General features: G+C 36.1%; 1 protein-coding gene across 1 annotated transcript in view; it reads left to right on the top strand.

Moving 5' to 3' along the window:
* Window positions 1-6,241, top strand: part of TYR (tyrosinase) — a 108,296-nt gene extending 102,055 nt beyond the window's left edge. Inside the window, exon 5 of the mRNA XM_036860937.1 lies at window positions 5,605-6,241. Coding sequence (XP_036716832.1) covers window positions 5,605-5,831 — 227 coding nt within the window. The 3' untranslated portion in view covers window positions 5,832-6,241. The remainder of the gene's footprint in view (window positions 1-5,604) is intronic.
* The last annotated feature ends 14,257 nt before the right edge of the window (window positions 6,242-20,498 follow it).

Here is a 20,498-nt window from a genome sequence, read left to right as displayed (position 1 = left end):
CTTCACAGTGCTTATATCCTAATGAAAGAGAAAGACCTTAAACCACTACTTACCTAATGACTCGTTTGTTTAGAGATGTGCATATCTCTAGGGGTCAGTGAAGTGACATTTCAGAGAATATCAGTAACAGGAAGAATTAATTAGTTGAAATGGAGGTCTTGATTATGAATTTTGGCCATATTGCTAGGATAATAGAGCCATTAATGAATTTTAAACAAATCAGGATCAAATTTGAGTTTTCATAAGATTACGGTTGCTGCAGCTTGTAGGAAGTTTTTTTTTTCAATTTTATTTTATTGAAGTATAGTTGATTTACAATGTTGTGTTAATTTCTGCTGTACAGCAAAGTGATTCAGTTATACATATATATATACATTCTTTTTCATATTCTTTTTCATTATGGTTTATCACAGGATATTGAATAGAGTTCCCTGTGCTATACAGCAGGACCTTTTTGTTTATCCATTCTATATATAATAGTTTGCGTCTGCTTATCCCAAACTCCCAATCCATCCCTCCCCCACCTCCCCCACTTCCCCCTTGGCAACCACAAGTCTGTCCTCTATGTTAAAGACATAATGTTGAGCCAAAGAAACCAGACATCATAGAATATATACTGATGGTTATATTCATATAAAATCCAAAAACATGCAAGTTTTGTGTCAGTTGCAAAGCACATTCGGGGAGGCCAGTGAAAATGCTGTTACGAGTATCCAGGGGAGAGGCGAAGGAAATTGGAATCGCAGTGGTGGTAAGAGGCAAGGCAGAAAGGACAAAAAAATTTGATATTATTTTGCAAACAAAATTTATGGAACTTGGAAAATGATTACATATAATAGGTGAGAAAGAAGGCGATATTAGAGTTGCCCTTAAGCTTTCTGGCCTGTGCAAATGATGAATGGTGATTGAATTCATTGAGATAGAAACAATAGGAGCAGGGCCAGACATGGAGGGGATCTCATGGTGATATCTGTTACACAGTGAAATGGAGTGAATGGCACATCAGGGTAAATATATCTCTGAGGCAGTTGGATAGCCTTGAGCCTCAGAAAAGATTCTGCCTGCAGATACTAATGTGAGAGACATCAGCATATAAATTGTTATCTTTGCCAATCTTTACAATCTTGCTTAGTCGTGATTTTATTCTGTTTTATAGGTAAGTAGATTGAGAACAGAAAGACAAAGTGACAAATTCTAAGTCACAAAGCTCGTAAGTGGCAAATATAGAATCCCAAATGAATCCTCTCTCCATGACTCCACAGAAGAGAAGGTTCTCTTTATACTTGCCTTGTACACATATGTTCCACCTCATTGTCCCTTCCCTAGTGTCCCAAATGGGTACTTTCTACTGAAAAGGCAACAGAAACCACTGGAGGACAAAAGGGAAAGAAGGCTCAAAGAGTCACATTAGGGGATTAAAGGTATTTATTATTTATTTATAGTTAAATTTTTAAAAATAAAATTGATTCAAAATGTTTTAGCTATTTAGAGTCCTTTCCATATAGCTATGAGCTTACGCCACTAATTTTAGAGAAGTTTTGCTTTAAAATAAGCAACAGCAATTGCTTATTTTCTATTTTATGAATTATTCTATTGCTCCTTCTGTTGTACTTTCAAGGAGTTTAAGATTTATCTTTCATTCTTCTATTCATTCATTTATTCATTCATACAGCAATGTTTACTGAGACGCAATAATACTGAGACACAATGCCAGAATAGAGTAAGCTAAACTTTAAGCTTACTAAAAAATTCTTTAAAATTTCTTGATATAATTTAGTTCAGGCAGTTAATTATTCATCATTTAGGCACTCACGTTTATAATTACTTAATTATTTTCCGTAAAAGGCAGTTGATGTCTTCTTGCTTTAGTCAAACATTTTCTCTTATAATTGAATTTAGTGATGTTTTTCAAAAGTGAGTAGCAGGTGATTTTTCTGCATGCATAACTGATTGAAAGGTGAGACCAAAAACCTTTGGCAATGAAGGGCTGAGTCCTTGATGCTGTTGGCAAATGTAATCCTGCTTTCTGCCTGGTGTTACTTTGTTAAGAGCTTCCTTCTTCCAATATATTCCAAAAGACCTGGACATTTGATTTTAAAAATGAGAGGAGGAGGCATGTTCACAGTAACTGGAGGGTCTCATTCTGCACATGGGGTTTGATGAGGACTTGTTCACTAGTGCTTCCCTATGTGTATACACAGGTGCATACTGTTCCTTCTGCCTGGGATGGCTTGCCATCAGCGTCCCACACTCAAGTCCTAATTTATTCTTCTACTCAGTGGGATAGTCTCCTGGGATGCCTCCTCTGACTCCCCAGGCAGTTATAGGAGGTCTTTTCCCCATGATCACATTGTATCTTTTATATACTTGCATTGGAACAGCATTGCTCTTAAAATCATTTGTTTACTTGTCAGTCTCCTCTTCCAGTTATTATTTCCTTCAGGCCAAGGGCTCTGCTTACTCAGCCTTTCACATGCAGTTCCTGGACCACCACCTGACATTTATTGTGTCTCAGTAAGCATTGCTGTATGAATGAATAAATGAATGAACAGAAGAATGAAAGATAAATAAGACATACTACTTGCTCTCAAGGGTTCATGATGAAGCCTGAAAAGTAAGACATACATATAAATAATTACAACACGTAGACAATTGTGCCAAGTGTCACAAAGGAGCAATGAAAGAAAAAGTCTGGGAATCCAGAAGAGAGAGCTGAGCAGAATCAGTGATCAAAGCAGGTGTGAGAGAGAAAAACTCTTACTGGAAGCTGGTTCCGTTGAAATATTGATGGAATTATTATGGAGTAAGAAGAATCGATAACAATTATAAATTACTTTTTATGTGAAAGACATCATTCCAAAAGTTATACATACATTGTAGAGTTTAAATATTACAGGAAAACTTTCTAAGTTACAGATTTTGAATTGGTTAAATTAGGGTAATGATTCCTAACTACCTCATGCGTTTGTTGTGTGGATAAATGGGCATATGAATGTGCTTTGGAAATGACAGAGCACCAGAAAAAAAGAAGAGTATATGATTATTCTGAAGAGAATGGGTAACAAGAAAAATGGAATTTTAAGTAGGTAAAAAAATAGAAAACTTTTGATATTAAGAAATAATTTAAAGATACACTATTGAGTCTCAAAAGCAAATAACTGAGGAAGACAAGTCTAAATTTTAGGTTGAAGCCATTGAGAAATACAGCGTGTTTCAAAGAAGACAGTCCATTGGTGACAGTAAAATTAAGACCACTTGAAATGAACTGAAGTAGAGAAATAATAAGAGAAGCTGGAGAACAGAAGGACAGACAAAGAAACAGTGTTTTAAAATTGTGAAAGAATTTGAGCTGAGCCTTAAGCAATAAAGAAATCATACTTATTATGTAACCTCTATGTAATCTGCATTTTGTCAGACATGTAAAATGCACTATATATTGAAGTGACTAACAGCAATGCAAACTAAGCATTTGTAATTTCATTTTCAATATAACTTTTAAATGTGTTAGAATGGTAACCTTTATGTTTGATGAAAATACTTTTCACATTTTTAATTTCTTTATTTTAGCTTTGTTAGTTTTCATTTCTTAGATTTAAATTAATATTAATCCAAAGTTATAAATCTTTTTTATTATAATTTATTTTATAATGTTAGTTCTTTGCAGCTTATTGTCCCCTCTTGATGAAGAGAAACACAAATCTGCTCTATTGTTTCAAATTATGCTTAATGGATTCTAAGAATTTTAGAGGTATCTTAGTGACAGCTGGCAAAAGGACAGTACTAAGGACAAAAAAGGAGAAAGTAACAGGAGAAATGGGGTTTGAGCCCTGTAGCCCCACTTAAGCCAGGGAAGTGCCACTGTTACCTTCTTTGAATGAAGATTGGAATTTAGTATAAAATTAATTTTTGACAAATTCTCCTGCTTTAACTGTTTTGAGTGCTTGAGTTTATGGTGATCAGTGAAGCTCCCACTTTACATTTCACTTCATGTTGCTACCCATTCTTTCCAAGATATTTTATTAAATAAATATTAATTTTCTTTTTATATTGTTGATCTAATTTTTATGATATATGAAGCTTACATATAACTGTAATTTCAGAATATCCTAAGGTACTTACTCTATCTTTTATTGTTGTAGGAATCTAACTAACTTTAAAAATAATTAGGACTTTTTGAAGTGCAAAAGGCAGAAACTCCATAGAAAAAAGATTAGATAAAAAGATAATTTATTGGTTTACAAAATCCAAGGAAGGAATGAACATTTGAAATGTAAGAAAGACAAAAATGCAGCTGAGACTGAGGAACAGCAGGAACCAGGAAACTAAACTCCCTAAAGATTCATTCTCCCCCTCTCTCTCTTTCCCCCCTCCCTACCCCCTCTCTAGCTCTAAGACTGTTATCAGCTCCTGAGTCATCTGACTCTTAGTTCCAGCACAGTGAATTCTGAGTAATGATTCTGACTGGCCCAACTTGAGTCAGTGGTTCACTATGAACTAATCAACAGTAGCCAAGAAAATAATTCATAAAAAAAATGTTGTAGTTCCCCCATCAGCAACAGGGGGAAGGTAGAGATGGGGAGCAGATATAGGCTCAAATATCCATGGCCTAAATAAGTTAGTTTATTTATTGCTCAAATGGCAGTCTTGGTATGTTGTCAAATACAAGCTCCATAATTTCAGGGACCAGAGCTGCTTGTTTCTTGTAGTTCTTTAAGACCTAGGGTTTACCCTTGATCACATGATCTATGGTGGCTCACCAACATACTATTTGCATTAGTTGAAAGGGGAAAAGGGAAAAGGAGAAGGCATACCTTTTCTTTTTAAGGGAACTGCTCCAAAGTTACATGTATTACTTTTGCTCAAGACTTAAGTCACATAGCCATAATTTGCTACTAGGTAAGCCCAAGATGCACTCTCTTCTTTCCTTTGTATCACAAAATGGATATAGAGTATCTTAGAGTGTCTTGTAAATAGTGATGGGGACTTTAAAATCAAGCAAATAGATATCATAAATTATTAACTCCAAGTGGAAAATAATGTAAGAAAGGAAATGTAATCATAGAATAATATTTGGTTCAATTGTGAATAATATTTAAATACTAAAAATAATGAAAATCCGAGATGTGGATTTGACTGCAGATCATGCTATTATTATGCTGAAAATATGGAGGAAAGAAAAGGGAAGCTGTAAGAGAGCTCAAATCATTGTTTATACCTGAGGAACTCCAGAGATAAACTTGACGAATTAAGAAGTAGTAATATTTGCCTATTATTTAGAAATATGGAGTCAAATAACAGAATAAATAACTAAAAGAGTTACAGGAGCTGACTTGGGGGCAGGCACTGTACCATTTACAGATCAGATAATATCTATGAAGTTTAAAACATCCCAACAAGGTGGCATTGTTTTCCTATTTTCCTGATGAAGAACCTGAAGCTTAGGAGTATTAGGTGTAACTTTCCCAAGATCTTATAGCTAGTAAGTAGCAGAGCTGGCCTTCAAACCCAAGCGTCTGACTCCAAAGTACTATGCAAGGATGATGATGATGATGATGATGATGATGATGATGATAGTAAAAACATTGGGATGTCTTTCTATTTCAGGACCAGACAGTTTTCAAGATTACATTAAACCCTACTTAGAACAAGCAAGTCAGATCTGGCCATGGCTCATTGGGGCAGCCATGGTAGGGTCTGTCCTCACTGCTGTGCTGGGAGGACTCACTAGCCTGTTGTGTCATCGAAAGAGAAAGCAGCTTCCTGAAGAAAAGCAACCACTCCTTATGGACAAGGAGGACCACCACAGCTTGTTGTATCAGAGCCAGTTATAAAAGTCTTAAGCAATAGAGCTGGGCCAAAAAACCTGACCTCACTCTAAATTAAATGATGTCAAAGTCCCTAGGGGTTGTCCCAGCAGAAATCCTTGGCATGTGTCCATGAAGATCATTATTAGAATTGTTATCTTAATACAAAATATACCCCTCCTCCAACTCAGGTAGAAGCCACCTGTGCTTGCTTTGCTGTATTTTGATCATTCCCTTAATAGTTTTCCTCAAGCCCATATTTCCAAGGAAAGGATGCCATTTGGTAATGAAGGTGCTGGTCTGCTAGTCATATCTGAATGAAAGTGCTCTTATAAAATATGAGAAGAATTGTGATTATTTTCCTCTGGATTGTTTAATGACATGTTTCTTTTATTATCCCCTTTCTTTGATTTTAATAAAATAGTAACAAATTTACACTAATTGACTCCTTTGAGCTCGAGAAATACATTTTAATTTTCCTAAGAAAGCATAATGTTTCCCTTATATTTTACATTCCTGCTCCAAAATATGTTATGGACTTCAAGTAGAAAACAATCTTCAACTCTTTCCTGCCATAGTTCTGACTGTACATTTTAAGGCCACTGAAATCAAGGGCCCTTCGCCTGAAGAGAATCTGGCTAAGTACCTGTCTCAAGATGTGCTCATTAATTATGTTGATGAAGATGATAATAATCTTATTATAGAGGTTTTTTTTATCTTCTAAGAAGAACTTTATTAGAGAATGTTTAAAATGCTATAAAACATTTCATGGTAGAGAACAATTATGTGAATATCAGCCTGTCTGCAGTTCTAGTAAAATAACTTATTTCTATTTTTCCTGGCTATTAAGACCTTAAATTAGAATGTCTAGATAATCTTGCTACTTGAAATTTTAGGTCCAGTTGAATTTCTAAAAATAGTCCAATTGATATTCCATTTGTATTATCACTATGTAGAGCATAAAAGATTAGCACCAGTGGGTGGAATTTATAGAGGACCCATTTTGGTGTAATAAAAGGAAAAACTGTCCAATATTCAGAACTTTCCAAAACCAAAATGGACATTCTTGGAAAATAATAAGTGGTTGACTCTAGAATTCTTCACATAGAGGTTGGATGGCTAATTTGACTTGAATTCTATAAAGAGAATTTAAGTATTGGGTCTATAGTCATTCTTGGCTCAGGGCTCATAACAACTCTCCATTCAGAAGCGAGGCCAAACATGCTCTGTAAAAAGTTCCTGTGATTCTGCCACAGTATTTCAGGATGTTTCACCAGATTCCAACTTTCACTCTCTCATCCAAACTCAATCACTCTGTCCTGGTATCCCCAGTCTCTTTAGTTCCCTTATGTTTAGTTTGTATGTATCTGCTCAGCATTTTAAAATATGTATCTCAGTTTGACTACTTGACTTATATTTCCAGCCTCATCCCTAAACGCTATCTTTTCACTTTCTCAAGATGGCCATGCTTTTAAGACAGACTTGTCCAATTCTAGCTCCCAGAAACCTGCCTGGGTCTGACACCTAAACCTCTACATCTCTGGGATGATATTTAAAAGGAGACCCACCGACCTGTATGGTACTTTTTTATTAAAATATCTTACAATTCCTATAAGGCCTGCAGCGTAGGATTCAGACTGTTTATGAATACATTTAGAAATTAAGAGGAAAGCAAAAATCATCTTATTTTAAACATTGGTCAAATGATTTTGGCTAATTTTCATCTAGAACAAATAAAAATTTACAATTCTTGTTGAAGTAATGCCATCAACTCTCAGAGATGACTAATAGTTAAGAAATTCAGTTATAGAGCAACTTTCATCTTCTAACTCTCTTTAGTTGTCAGTCAACATTTGCTGGCTTATCTAATTTCTGATGCTTAGAGGAGAAAAGTCAGGCAAGGGATGGGGAGTAGCATATTTATTGACACAGAAGAGGTCTGTGGGATTAGAGGGCAAATACTAGGGGTTATATCCTCCACTTGGTACATAACCAGAAATACAAGATTTAAAATAAATTAACAAGGACATTTGAAAACTGGATTCAATTTAGTTGAGAATAGGAACTAGTAAAACTGAGAGCAAGGAGTAGGAAAATAAATTTGGATAAGGCCTGAAGAAGATTCTGGAGAAACAGTAATAGTGATTGTGGTTGCCTTCAGTCTGACCTCAGAACACAAAATAATTACTTAGCTAGGTTTGATCTGAAGGCAAAATTTCAGACCAGGTGGTGTTTAAATCATTTTTTACAAAACATCTAGAATAAAAGTCTACCCAGGGAATTTTCATTGTTACTGACAGGGATCTGTATAAAGTTATTCTCTTCCTTATCACAAGGCAATTCCCTCCCTTATCACTGAGATTCAACATAGACTATCATTTTGTTTCTCTAGAGGCTCAAGTTATCTACTTGAGTAGCAGCAACATCTGTGATAAAACCACCACCACATTCATTCTGTGGTTTTCTCAATAAGGTACCAAAATGACATGACATATTTCAAGATACTTAGCAGTTTCATTAAATTCTAATCAACATTATATTCTGTGGCATTGTTTTATAGTGTGCATATTTTGAATTGCTTCATTTCAGCTCTGCTCTTTTCCATTGCTACATATATGTCACATTTTGTTACAGAGAGAGAAATAAGCAGCTGCCACTCTTTTTGTTCCTCTTTCTGTGTTTTACTTTTTTTTAAAAAAAGAGTATTTTTAGAACCCAACTTTTCCAACAAGTCAAATATATAATTCTCCATCTGTAGAAATAAATATGTGATGGGTACAAGTCATTTCAACCAGTGTCTCTAGCAGACTGACAACTGGCATTGATTGTGAATGTTTTTAAATAGGCTTTTCCTTGTTTATATGGGCTTTGATATGTAGGGACAGTTTTCTTTGTCATCATAAAAAAAGACCGCATTGGGGTCACCTATTGTAAACCTGTGCTATTTGGGGGGCATATCAGTAGAACAAAGGTCCACTCACTTTCTGATTAGACTCCTTCTGAAAGCTGCTAAAATGCAAGTAAAAAGAGCTTTTTTTTTTTTTTAACTTTGTGTTGCTTATTTTCAAAAGCATTTGCCAGTTTGTACAATATAATGAATATAAAATTGCCTTTGGCATCCACTGTGGGCCTTAAGGGCTTTCAAATCCTTCAGCTATTTAAAACCATATAGAAATATTTTAAGTATGTTCTTTTAAATAAAAGCCTTATTAAAACTCTATATAGCCCATATTTATCTAATTGTTTTATGAGTTCTTGTCTTAATAGCAGTGTAAGAAATTATTCTTGTAACTTCATGTTAATCTACCAAGTCTTGTATGCATTATTACGGTGATTTCTAATTTCTTATTTAAAAATAAATAACAAAGATGTTAAATGCGGTGAGTGGTCATGATGTTCCAAGAACTGTGCTTAAACACATCATATATGTTAACTCATTTCATCTTCATGTTATCAATATGAGAATAAGTATTATTCATGTTTTCAAATGAGGACATTGTGACTTAAATAGGAGATGCACCTTCCCTGTTTACATGTCTGTTCAGTAGTTTAGGTAATTTAGCTGGGATTTGCATCCAGTTCTTCTTCATGATTATAAATTTCATTGTTTGTTGTTCAATTATGTTGACATGTCATAATTTACCAATTCACTGTTACTGAATATTCAGGTGTCATCTACTTTTTAAATTATGGTTAGTGCTGTAATGAAAATCCTGGTGCATTTGGCATCTGACTTCACTTAAGTTATTTTCTAGGAGTAGAATCTCTGGTCAAAGCATATGAAGACTTTCATGGCTTTTGTAATGAACTGCCATGGTGATTTTGAAAAGGGTTGCATAGATTAAAGAATGCAAAGAGATGGAACCAAATAATAAGAGATCAAAAGGAATGAAGAAGAAAATGAAAAGGTGACGAACTTAGAAGGAAGAGGAGTTGGAAGTCTCTTTGAGAGGAACTGAAGACCCTACTTGCCACTTCACGTATTGCTTCTTTTCATAAATCTATCTTTTTCAAATTATAACATCTATTTAATGAGCATTTTCTCTTATTAAAATTAGAAGAAAATACTGACTGAAGCCATTTCAGAAAGACAGGGAATAACACACATGTAACTTGGTTCTCAAATAAGATATGTGTACATCTTGTCTAGGTAGAAGCGTGTGAGTACCTTTCAGAATCATACAGGAATAAAAACAGCAAAACCAGAAATCCACACTTGGAAGAATAAGCACAAGGCATCAAAATAGTCTGAATCAAAGCAGAGTCAGTGTCAGCTATTAGGACGGACAGGAGATCATGAGACAGGGGTAGGGAAGGCTGGAAAGGCCCTGAAGACCAAGCCCAAGTCAAGTTTGCACCATTTATTTTTAGTGCTTTTTGAGAAAGTACTGCATTCTGCCTGGGATTTGGTCAGTCTTCATTATTGAACCATGTCATTTTAAAATACTCTTGCCAGAGGAATTATGAACAGTAGATGTGTCTGTGTGAGTGTGTATGTGTGTGGAGAGAGAGAAAGGGAGACAGCGAGAAAATACAGAAAGAATGAAAATCTTTTTCTCTCTGATACTGGAGAGAACTTTGTTGCTGACTATATAGAATTTCTCTTGCTACTGCAATAAATTACCACAAACACAGTGGCTTAAATCACTACTAACCATTATCTTGTAGTTCAGTAGACCAGAAATCTGATATGGGTCTCAAATGGCTGAAATCAAAGTGGCAGTGACGCTATGTTCTTTGTGGAGACTCCAGGAAATAATTCATTTCCTTGCCTTTGTCAGCTTCTAGAAGCCACCTACATTTCTTGTCACATGGCCTTCTTCCATCTTCAAAGCCAGGTAAGGTTGTATCACTCTGATCATTAGTCTGCTGTCACATCTCTCTCTGACTGACTGCAGCCAGGAAAAGTTTTCTGCTTTTAATTATTCATGTAATTAGTTTGGGCCTACCTGGTACTCCTAGAGCCTCCATCCCAAGGTCCTTACTTTTAATCATATCTGAAAAGCCCCTTTTGCCATATATGTATTATAAAGTATTCACAGGTTCTGGAGACTAGGGTAGGGATATTTGGAGGGGAGATGGGGAAGAGCATCATTCTGCCTAGTACTGACCTAAAAAGTAGTAAGAATTGGCCAGCTGATAAATTGCTCTTCCTGTGTGATTAACATGCCACAGACTGCGATAATCAGTACATTAAAGATACAAGAAAACCTTTAACATATGTGGGATCTGAAGTCGGACTCTATGAATTCGATTCCTGGCTCAATTTCTCATTAGCTGTATGACCTTGTGTGAATTATCTTACCTCTCTGTTCGTCAGTTTTTGCATCTTTAAAATGTAGGTAATAGTATTTTCCTCAACATAGTCGGAGGAATAAACAAAGCATTTACAATAGTACGTAAGTATTCAGCAAGTGTGATTTAATAAACTCTCATAGAGCACGTTAACTTAGCACAACTGCCTTAAAAAAAGGGAGATGAAATATAATCATACATTTTGTTTGTGCAAAATTGTTTTGCATAATCATGAATATTAATATAACATACCTATTTAATGAAATGATATCACGATAAATACAAGTGTATATCAATACATTTAAGACAGAGAAACACTTGAGACATAGAAATACAAATCATGCCAGTAACAGGCTCACAGCTCACAAACAAAAGCTGGCTATTAAACCACCTGTGAATGTGGTACTGAATTGAATCTAATGAACATGTTAAGCCAACTGCCCTAGCAGGAAAGACTTCTCTTTGAGTTGGACAGTAATGATTCATACTTTGTTTGTTCAGTTATTCAATGAACAAATATTTATAGGACTTCCGCTCTATGTTGGTACTGTGCTGGCGATATGAAGGTTAATAAGATTTGATCTCCATTCTCAGTGAAATCAGAGTAAAATACCTAAACAAATTATTGCATAACAAGTATTATCACAAAGGAATATTGTAGGTACTTTAGGAATACTATAATAATACCATAGAGGTACAGCTAATATGATCATGGGAGATATAGAAGATTTCGAAGATAAACTGATCATTGATTTGAATTCATCAAGTTCACCCATGAGATGAGGTGATTGATAGTCTCAACAAAATCATGGCATGGATAAAAGCAAGTGTGGACAAATGATGGCCCATGGCCTAACTCCTGCCTGCCACCTGTTTTTGTATGTGAAGTATTATTGGAACACAGCTGCACTCGTTCATTTATGTTGCATGCTGTCTATGGCTGTTTTTATGATATAATGGTAGAATTGAGTAGTTGCAACAGAAACCATATGGCCCACAAAACCTGCAATATTTACTATCTGGCCCTTTATTGAAAAGGTTTGCTGCCCCCTGGCCTTAAAGTAAATCAAGAAATTCAGAGTAGCTGAAGAGAGATGAAGGTAATTGTAAAACCATGAAAGAATTCCACCTTAACAATTGTGACAACAATAGTTCATTAGTGTTCTTTTTATTCCACTGTTTTGCCAGTTTATTAAGGTATAAAGTCCTTTGGTACAGATAGAAATATAGATATAGCTATAGATACAGCTATAGTTACAGATGCAGATATATATATAATATATACATGCAGGTGCAGGTGTATGTATATAAACATATACATACATATGTGGATTAGGAACTATTGATAAGGTTGCAATATTGAATTTTGTGAATAATGTCTATGAAACTGCGAAATAGGAAATCTATTTTTCTGCCAGAGACTCTATAAAAGTCCTGTATTTCAGTTTTACTCATATTTTTATTACTTGCTGTCTCCATGGACATGTCCTTCCTGTCCCATCTCTCTGTAATCTTGGGATCCCAACCCTTCTGAACTTCCTGGGGCCTCTACTTCATTAGTTTTTCTCATCCTTCCCTGTGTCTTCAGCTCTTCCCACTCTGTAGGATTTCAGCATTTAGACATGCTGATCTTAAAAAGAAAATTGTTCTCCACCGATATCATTTCCACACAGCTTTTGCACTATTTCTTTTTTATAGTCAAGCTTCTTAACGGTTTTAAATTTGTGTTTGTTATCTCTTTGTCTCCTACATACTACTCAACCTACCCCAATCTGTTTTCTGTCCCCACCTCTCCATGAAACTTTTCTTACCAAGATCACTAATGGTCTCTATGTTGCCAAATCAGAGGACATTTTGTGACGCATTTACTTGATCCTTGGGCACCATCATAAACTTCTTACTGCTTTCTTCGTTAACACCTTTCTCGTGGTTTCTGGGAGATAATCCCCTTGTGGTTTCCTTCTTCCCGACCCCGGCTTTTCCTTCTCAGCATCTCTTATAGGTTCAACTCTTCTACCTCTGAATATTGGAGGATTCTTAGTTGGGGTTCTCTGAGAAACAAACTAGGCAGAAATTTTCATGCAGGAGATTTGTTAGGAAGTACTTGCAGGATTAACACAGCTAAAGGAGTAAGGGAAGCAGGGTGTGGAAGTAAGAGAAAATGTGATACAATAGAGTCCTCAGCCAACCCTACAGGGAGCTCTACACCTAAGATGAATATCTATATCTATGTCTATATCTATATTTATACCTATACCTATATCTATCTATCTATCTATCTATCTATCTATCTATCTATCTATCTATCTATCTATCTATCTACTTGTTTATTATAAGGAATTGTCTGACACAACTATGGGAGGCTGATGAAATAAATCTGAAGTCCTTAGGGCAAGCAGTTGGGAAGGGAAGATAAACAAACTGGAACCCCAAGAGCATGAAGTGAAACTTGTTTACAAGGGGGAGTTTCTTTACTCAGCAAAGGCCAAAACCCTGTTTAAAAAGCTTTACAACTGATTGTCAGGTCCACTGAGAATAATTTCCTTTTTGATTAACACAAAATTAACTGATTAGAAACTTTAATCATATCTGCAAAATCCCTTCACAGCAGCACTTAGATTAATGTTTGACTGAATAACTGGAGAAAATGTATGTATGCTACAAAATGCTTCCTCCAATTCTTGTGAGAGAACATTCCTCTTGGTCCATACTACAAAGGAGATTCTGGGAACTATAGTTTATCATAGCCATGTTGACACAGCAAAAGATATCACACATGGTAAGACCGAGCCCTCCATACTCTGAACCATTCTCAAGCCACAGCTGCCGTACTTGTTAATTTACCATCAAATGGACAAACCAGCAGCTTCTTAGTGGTGAACCATTGGATTCCATGGTCATGTGCCCACTGTCCCATTCTCTTTGCCATATAGTGTTAGTATACAATGATCCCCACTGGAATCAGTGATCCCAGTTCTAAAACTATATCTCCTACAATTAGCCCTGACTTAGAGAAAGACGCCACTGAGCTTCTCAGAAATACTGGTGTCCTTCTCATCAGCAATTCCTTATCACTTTTGTAAATAGAGGTTTCTTGAAACCTTACCATGCCACATAATCAGCAGGTGGTTTTCCAAGCCTTATCTATGATATCCTTCCTGACCTGCTCTTCGATCCTTCCTTCACCATCAGCCATGGACATTCTGACATTGCTCTTTCATTTAGTGTGGGCCATAAATTTCTCAAATATCCAAGAGTGATCCTAGCAGTATGTAAGCACCATCTTCTGGGATTCTTTCAAAGATGTTAAATTCTGTGTCATAGGAGATGTTCCCATTTCAATGAATTCTTCCTTATCCAACTTTATGGTTCTTCCCATCTTTCCAGTTCCCTCAAGATCCAGACCCATATATATTATTCCAAATCTCCCTGGGTATATATTAGCTACACCCTGTATCTTTTCCCCCTTTTAAATGACCTAGTAACTTCCCCAAGTAGTTTATGTTGTCACTTGACCCTACTTATTGGTCTGATGTCCATGAAGAGAATTGGGGGCAATACTGAAAGAGGTGTGTGTAGTCTTGCAAAGCAAATTTGGCATCATTTTCAAGCAAGAGGGGAGGGCTAGCCCTTAAGAGGGATGAGTAGGTCACTTCTGCAGCCAGCGGGTTAAAGGGAAGCTGATGGTTCAAGATTTCCAAGTGCATCAATCGTAATGTCTCCCTCTTGACTCAGGATCCCACTATATTCCAACCAGAACCCTGATCTTCAGGTATCAGAATTGATAAGTTTGAAGATGCAAACTTTGTAGCAACTCAGCTCCCCATATAATTAAGTCCTGGACTGATCATCAGGTGTTTCTCTTCTGTGGTTGTAGGAGATGAGATTCTCTTTATTCTGTCGAGGAGGATCTCTGGCTTTCACATTTCAGCTTAAATTGTAAGGTCATTGGCTCTCACAAGTCACCTTAAAATAACTACCTCCAGTCTTTCATTGTCTTCTTTCAAAGTATCAACAGTACCTAACAAGAGCCATTTGCCTTGAACTTCTCAAACTCCTAAGTTATGCTTTAGTTACAAGTACATTCCATTCTACTGGCAGCCTATTCCAGTAAAGAGTGGTGAAGTTTGTAACAACTGCCCACTGCAGCATGCTAGGACCAATGCACACTTCAACCACTACTAGTGATGGAGTCTTCATTGCCAATTAATTGGTAGGTTATCCAGCAGCAAGATCCCATTTCAGAGGCTGCTTCCTAAGACCATGTCTGGCACCAACAGTCTTCGTCTGATTTCCCCTCAGATCTTAGCTGATCAAACAGCTATCTGGAGCTGGGATAGTCCTTCAAAGGGGCTTCAGGTTTTGTTTTTCTCCACATTGCATGTGAGCTGTCCCAAGGAAAGAGATGTAAACTGGAACAAAGGATTCCTTTCTGTGAGCACAATTCCTGAGGAAGAACTCAGCTCTGAGCAATTAATAGCCAACACTGACAGTAGCTGGGGAAATCAGTGCCTCAGTCCTGAAGGAGCAACCTGTTCACAGCATCTACTACACATTGATTCTCTTATCTTCCCATTCTACTTTTTTTTGGAGTCTTCTTTTCCAAAATGTTCATAATTGTTGATGATCCTCAAGTTTTCACCTCTAGGCCAAGCTTCTTTTCAGAGTTCCTGAATGATATATCTAGCTGCTTATTTTTAAATTTACTCAAATATCCTAGAAGAACTAAAACTTACATCTAAAAGTGAAGTCTTAATGTCCTTCTAAAGATTAATTCCTCCTCCAGACTTCCACAAGTCAATAAAAGTCACCTATACCCAAGCCATTTCTCATGCAAGAAACTTGAAATCCCTTCTAATACTTCATGCTCTTTTACAATCTACATCTAATCTGTGAGTGGTACTCTTGATTCTACCTTCAAAATACAGTAAGTTTGTAATGCCTCCACTGCAGTCTAACCTGCCCTTGGTATTACAATAATCTCTCTATTTTAGTTCTGGTCTAAGCCATCATCATCTGTTGCTGAAACTACTACAATAACCTCTTGTCTGGATTCTACTTGCTTCAGCTGCCTTTTTCTAATCCATATAGCAACTGAAGTGGCTGTTTTTAAGCATGTTTATAACCCTTTAGAAGGCAAACAAAAGCATAAAATAGAAGATTTGCTGTTGCTACAGCCATGTAAAGATGTGTACACATATGGATGTAGGTTGGAAGTTGATCACGGAGAAATAAACATGTGGTTTTCCTAAGGGGGAAAAAAAAAAAAAAAGAAGGTTAACTTTCCTCTCCAGTTAAATTCCAAATCCTCAACCAAGGCCTCCCATTTTGGTCCCTGCCAGGTTTTCCAGTCTATCTCATGCCACTTTGCATCTTACTAGAAGTGCTCTAGCCGTATAACACGTTTTTAGCTCATTAAAAGTGTGATTCTTTCTGCCATTTTAGGACCTCCCTCTGACTTCACTCCAAGCTTGCCCCAAATTCTTACTCATATTTTTAGATCTCTTCTTAAGTGCCACTTTCTCCAAACAGCCTTCCTAATCTAACTCAGATCTTTCTTTTATAACCTCTCATTACGCATTTTTTTTTCATAGAATTTACCACACTTTTCATTATATACCTATTTGTGTGTATAAAGTTTAATGTATTTTCTTCCACTAAACTATAAGCTCCATGAAGACAAGTCCTGCAGTGATTTTCAGACATGATATTTCTAGTGCCTGACCCCTAGGAAGCATGTGATGAATAGTAAATGGAAGAATGAAAGTGCAACTCACGGAAGTTAGGCTTCAGCAAATAGATAAAAATTAAAAAATAGAATAAACACAGTTAATACTTAGAAAATAATAAGATCAGCTCCACCTCAGCATATCAAGGACTTTCAAAAAGTAAGGACTGCTTATAGTACTGGAAAAAGTCACACTTGCATAAAACTAGGGAATACTCCTAATAAAAGAAGATGGAGAGCTGAAGCTAGTGAAAAGAGTGACCCTGAGACGAGAGAAATTGTTCATAGAAAAAAATCCTTGATAGGAGGTGAAAGCATAACAATGTGATAAGTCTGCTAGTGGCTCTAGAAGACAATGTTCTTAGATGCAGATGGTGAAGATTCCCATTAGAGCTTCCATAGCATGATAAATCATGATGAAAAGGCCATTAATGATAGACAGTAGTGGAATAATTTATTTAAAAAAAAAAGTTTAGTTCAGAACCATTCTTGGTAGAAAGCAGTGGTTGAAAGCTTGAGCTGGAATTAGGCATCCCCAGGCTTGGATTGAGGGGATACAGAAGTGAATAGACAGAAGTTCTGTCCTTCAGATGCCTAGAGTCCAGGAAGAAATGTAAGAAGTACACATACAAACAATAAAAATACAGCAGATTTGGCTTACGGTCAAAGGAGAAGAATTATAAAAGTTGAAAGTTTTTATGGACTTAATATTTAGGTAGAGTTTTATCTTATGACATGTCAGAATCTGGTGTTTAATGCATTTGATCTCATTCCACTGTCACTAAAATTCTGAGTTTAGTATTATCCTCATTTTCCTTGAAAGATAAGGAAGCGAGAATGCCAAGATGCCATGCCCAAGGTCATACAGCTGGTGTGAAGTTGGGATCCAAACCTACATCTGACTCCAAAGTTCATGTACTTTTCTAATATACCATGTTCATAGCTATTGCCATATGTGTGTTTTTGTGTGTTGTGTATGTGTGTGCATCTGGTGGTAGCATCAAGAAAAGTTCAAGGAAGAAAATACATTTAAGGTAATCTTTCTGGTTATTTATATGACTAGTATGTCTTGAATCAATGTTTGAAGACAAGACAGAAAAGAGTGTGTTTGAGAATGTTAAATTTGTTTCCTTTGACAATAAGAGGTATTTTCTAGCAAAGCAAAAGGAAACAATGCTTTCCTCCTCCTCAAATGACTATAGATCACTGGGATGAGCGTCCTGGAAACTTTTCTTTGAGATGCATCCCAGTTGCTGCCTAAAAGGATTTTGAGTGTAGCCACTGGTATTAAGTCAAAAAGAAAGCCAAGAGCTAGTGATATTGATTTTTTAATAAAAATGTTTTCAAATACACATGGAAAAATCATTTCTATTATGTAATGTGAGCAGTCTCAAATTTAATGCTATTCTATAGTTTGGCCAATGAATCAATGAGCTGGTGTTGAGGTTGTATCTACAACTAAGATGGTGGATATGGGAAGAGAAAAGGACAGATGCAAGAAATTCCAAAAAGGAAAAATTAAGAGGACTTGCTGGCATAAGTAACAGAGAAAACTAATTAATATTCAAGTTTTAAAGTCTGATATTACCTTTTCCCTAGTTAGTCAAGTAATTAATGTGTAAGTGCTAAAAAATAATCTTTTGATCATATGAATTCTTAACTGATTCCTTCTAGCTTTTCTTTAAAATAGTTTTCTTTCCTGAGGACAACAATTTTAGGATTCTTTCTATGCTTGTAAGTACCTATAACAGTACCCAATATTTCCTATTAGTTATGCTCCTTAGTTGTAATAGCACAATGAGAACTAGATTTAATTTAGCAGTTACCGAGAACCTATTGAGAATCAGATATCTTGCTAAGAACCAGAATATAAAGATGATTAAGACTTTAAGACTGTGCACTTCATTGAAGAAATGAACAATTAGTGGAGGTTACAGGCAAGCAAATAACTACAAAATTGTAATGGAAATGTAATCACCTCAGAGCAATATTTTAAAACACACTTTCATAAATAAGATCATAATACAGAAAAAGTAATGAATTATCCATTGTCTACTACCTGATTTCTTCAGGTTGGCCTAATTTCTCTCATAATAATTGTAATAGTTACCTCTTTATCTATTATATGTTAGACATAATTCTAAACACTATTATTTTATAATTGTTAGTTCTCATATACCCTGAAAATGGATATATTATCTTAATTTTAATAAGGAGAAAACTTGAAGAACATAAATCTGCCCAAAGTTCACAAAACTAGTAAAAGTGTAGGACTAGGACTTTTAATTCATACCTGCCTGCTATACCATACCGTTTCCAGACTTTCATACTTATTTTTCTGTATTTATTAAAATTATCATTGTTATTAATAGCAATGAGTACTTACTTTGTGTCCCTAAATACTTCATATCTATTAACTCATGTAGCCCTCATTCTACAGATAAGAAAACTAAAGCTGATAAAAGTTGTTTTAAAAAAAATGGCACACGTAACAGAGCTCACATTAGTGGAGGCAAGATTTTAACTTAAGCAGTGAGAATCTAAAATCCAGAGGGTTTGCCTCAAAGGAATTCTAACTATTGCATTATATGGCCAATGCTGGAATTCTGTAGGTCCAGAAAGACACTGATCTCTGAAGTCAGCTGAAACAAATCCTCAGCCTTCCTCTTGACAGAAACCTAAAGGCTCCTTTATAAAGTATAATACTAAAAATATGACACCCGATAAGCAATCAAATCGTTATCACTGTGTTGTGTATTGACTCTAAAACTACTGTCTCAGGTATAGTGATTCTTCTGTGTTGAAATAAACCAAATATTGGTGGGAAAACTGGTAAGTGGTAGTTTTCAGAAGTGTAATAAAGAACGACTGATGGAGTAAAATTTGTTTTTCTTGGGAATATAACCTGTTCTGTAGGTTATGGTTGGAACTGTGAGATTTGGTGAAAAGTGATGGGCTGGAGAATGCAGGGAAGATAACAAAGAGAAAAAGGAATAGCTTAGAGAACAGTCAATTCTACCAACACAGACCACATTCACCATGATCCACTCAAGGGAAAGATGGGAACAGATAGGTTGAAGAAGAGTAGCAAAAAGAGAGAAACAGATGAGGCATATTAGGGTTTGGGGTAGTATTTTAATGGTACTTTAAAAAGGGAATCAAAGAATGTTTGAATCCTGCCCTGCCCCTGTTTTGTGTCAGGTACCCCTTACTTTTGTGTGTCCGATATTATATAAGAGCTATATACAATACACAGCATTAGAAGAGGAGATAAATAAAGTGGTATTAGTAACTAGGCCAGTGCCTAACCCCAAGCTGGGGTTCTCTGGTAAACCTAGGTTGGTGCATGAGGCTTAAGAAATACTTCCAAATGGAACTTTCAGCTGTTAGTAAAGGATGAGTCCAAATCAGGGCTCTTACTGCCCTTGGTCTGTCAAATGGAGAAAAGAAATCAAAGAGAGAAAAGAGACATAACAAAGAAGACCGCAACCTGCTTTAAGGGCTCAGCCATATGAATGCAATACCAGAAATGGAAGGGAGAGCTGAAAGTATGGGATAAGGTCCTGCATTCACTTCCCTCCCAGGCACATAAAAGAACAGTGAGAGAACAGGTACAGTGGTCTCTCAGTTTGCCTGGGAGATTAGTTCCACGAGCCCCCATGGATACCAAA

Source organism: Balaenoptera musculus, chromosome 8 (assembly GCF_009873245.2).
Source record: "Balaenoptera musculus isolate JJ_BM4_2016_0621 chromosome 8, mBalMus1.pri.v3, whole genome shotgun sequence".
Classification (NCBI taxonomy): Eukaryota; Metazoa; Chordata; class Mammalia; order Artiodactyla; family Balaenopteridae; genus Balaenoptera; species Balaenoptera musculus.
Note: the sequence above shows the minus strand (reverse complement) of the source record. Positions and strands in the feature narration are given on the sequence as shown.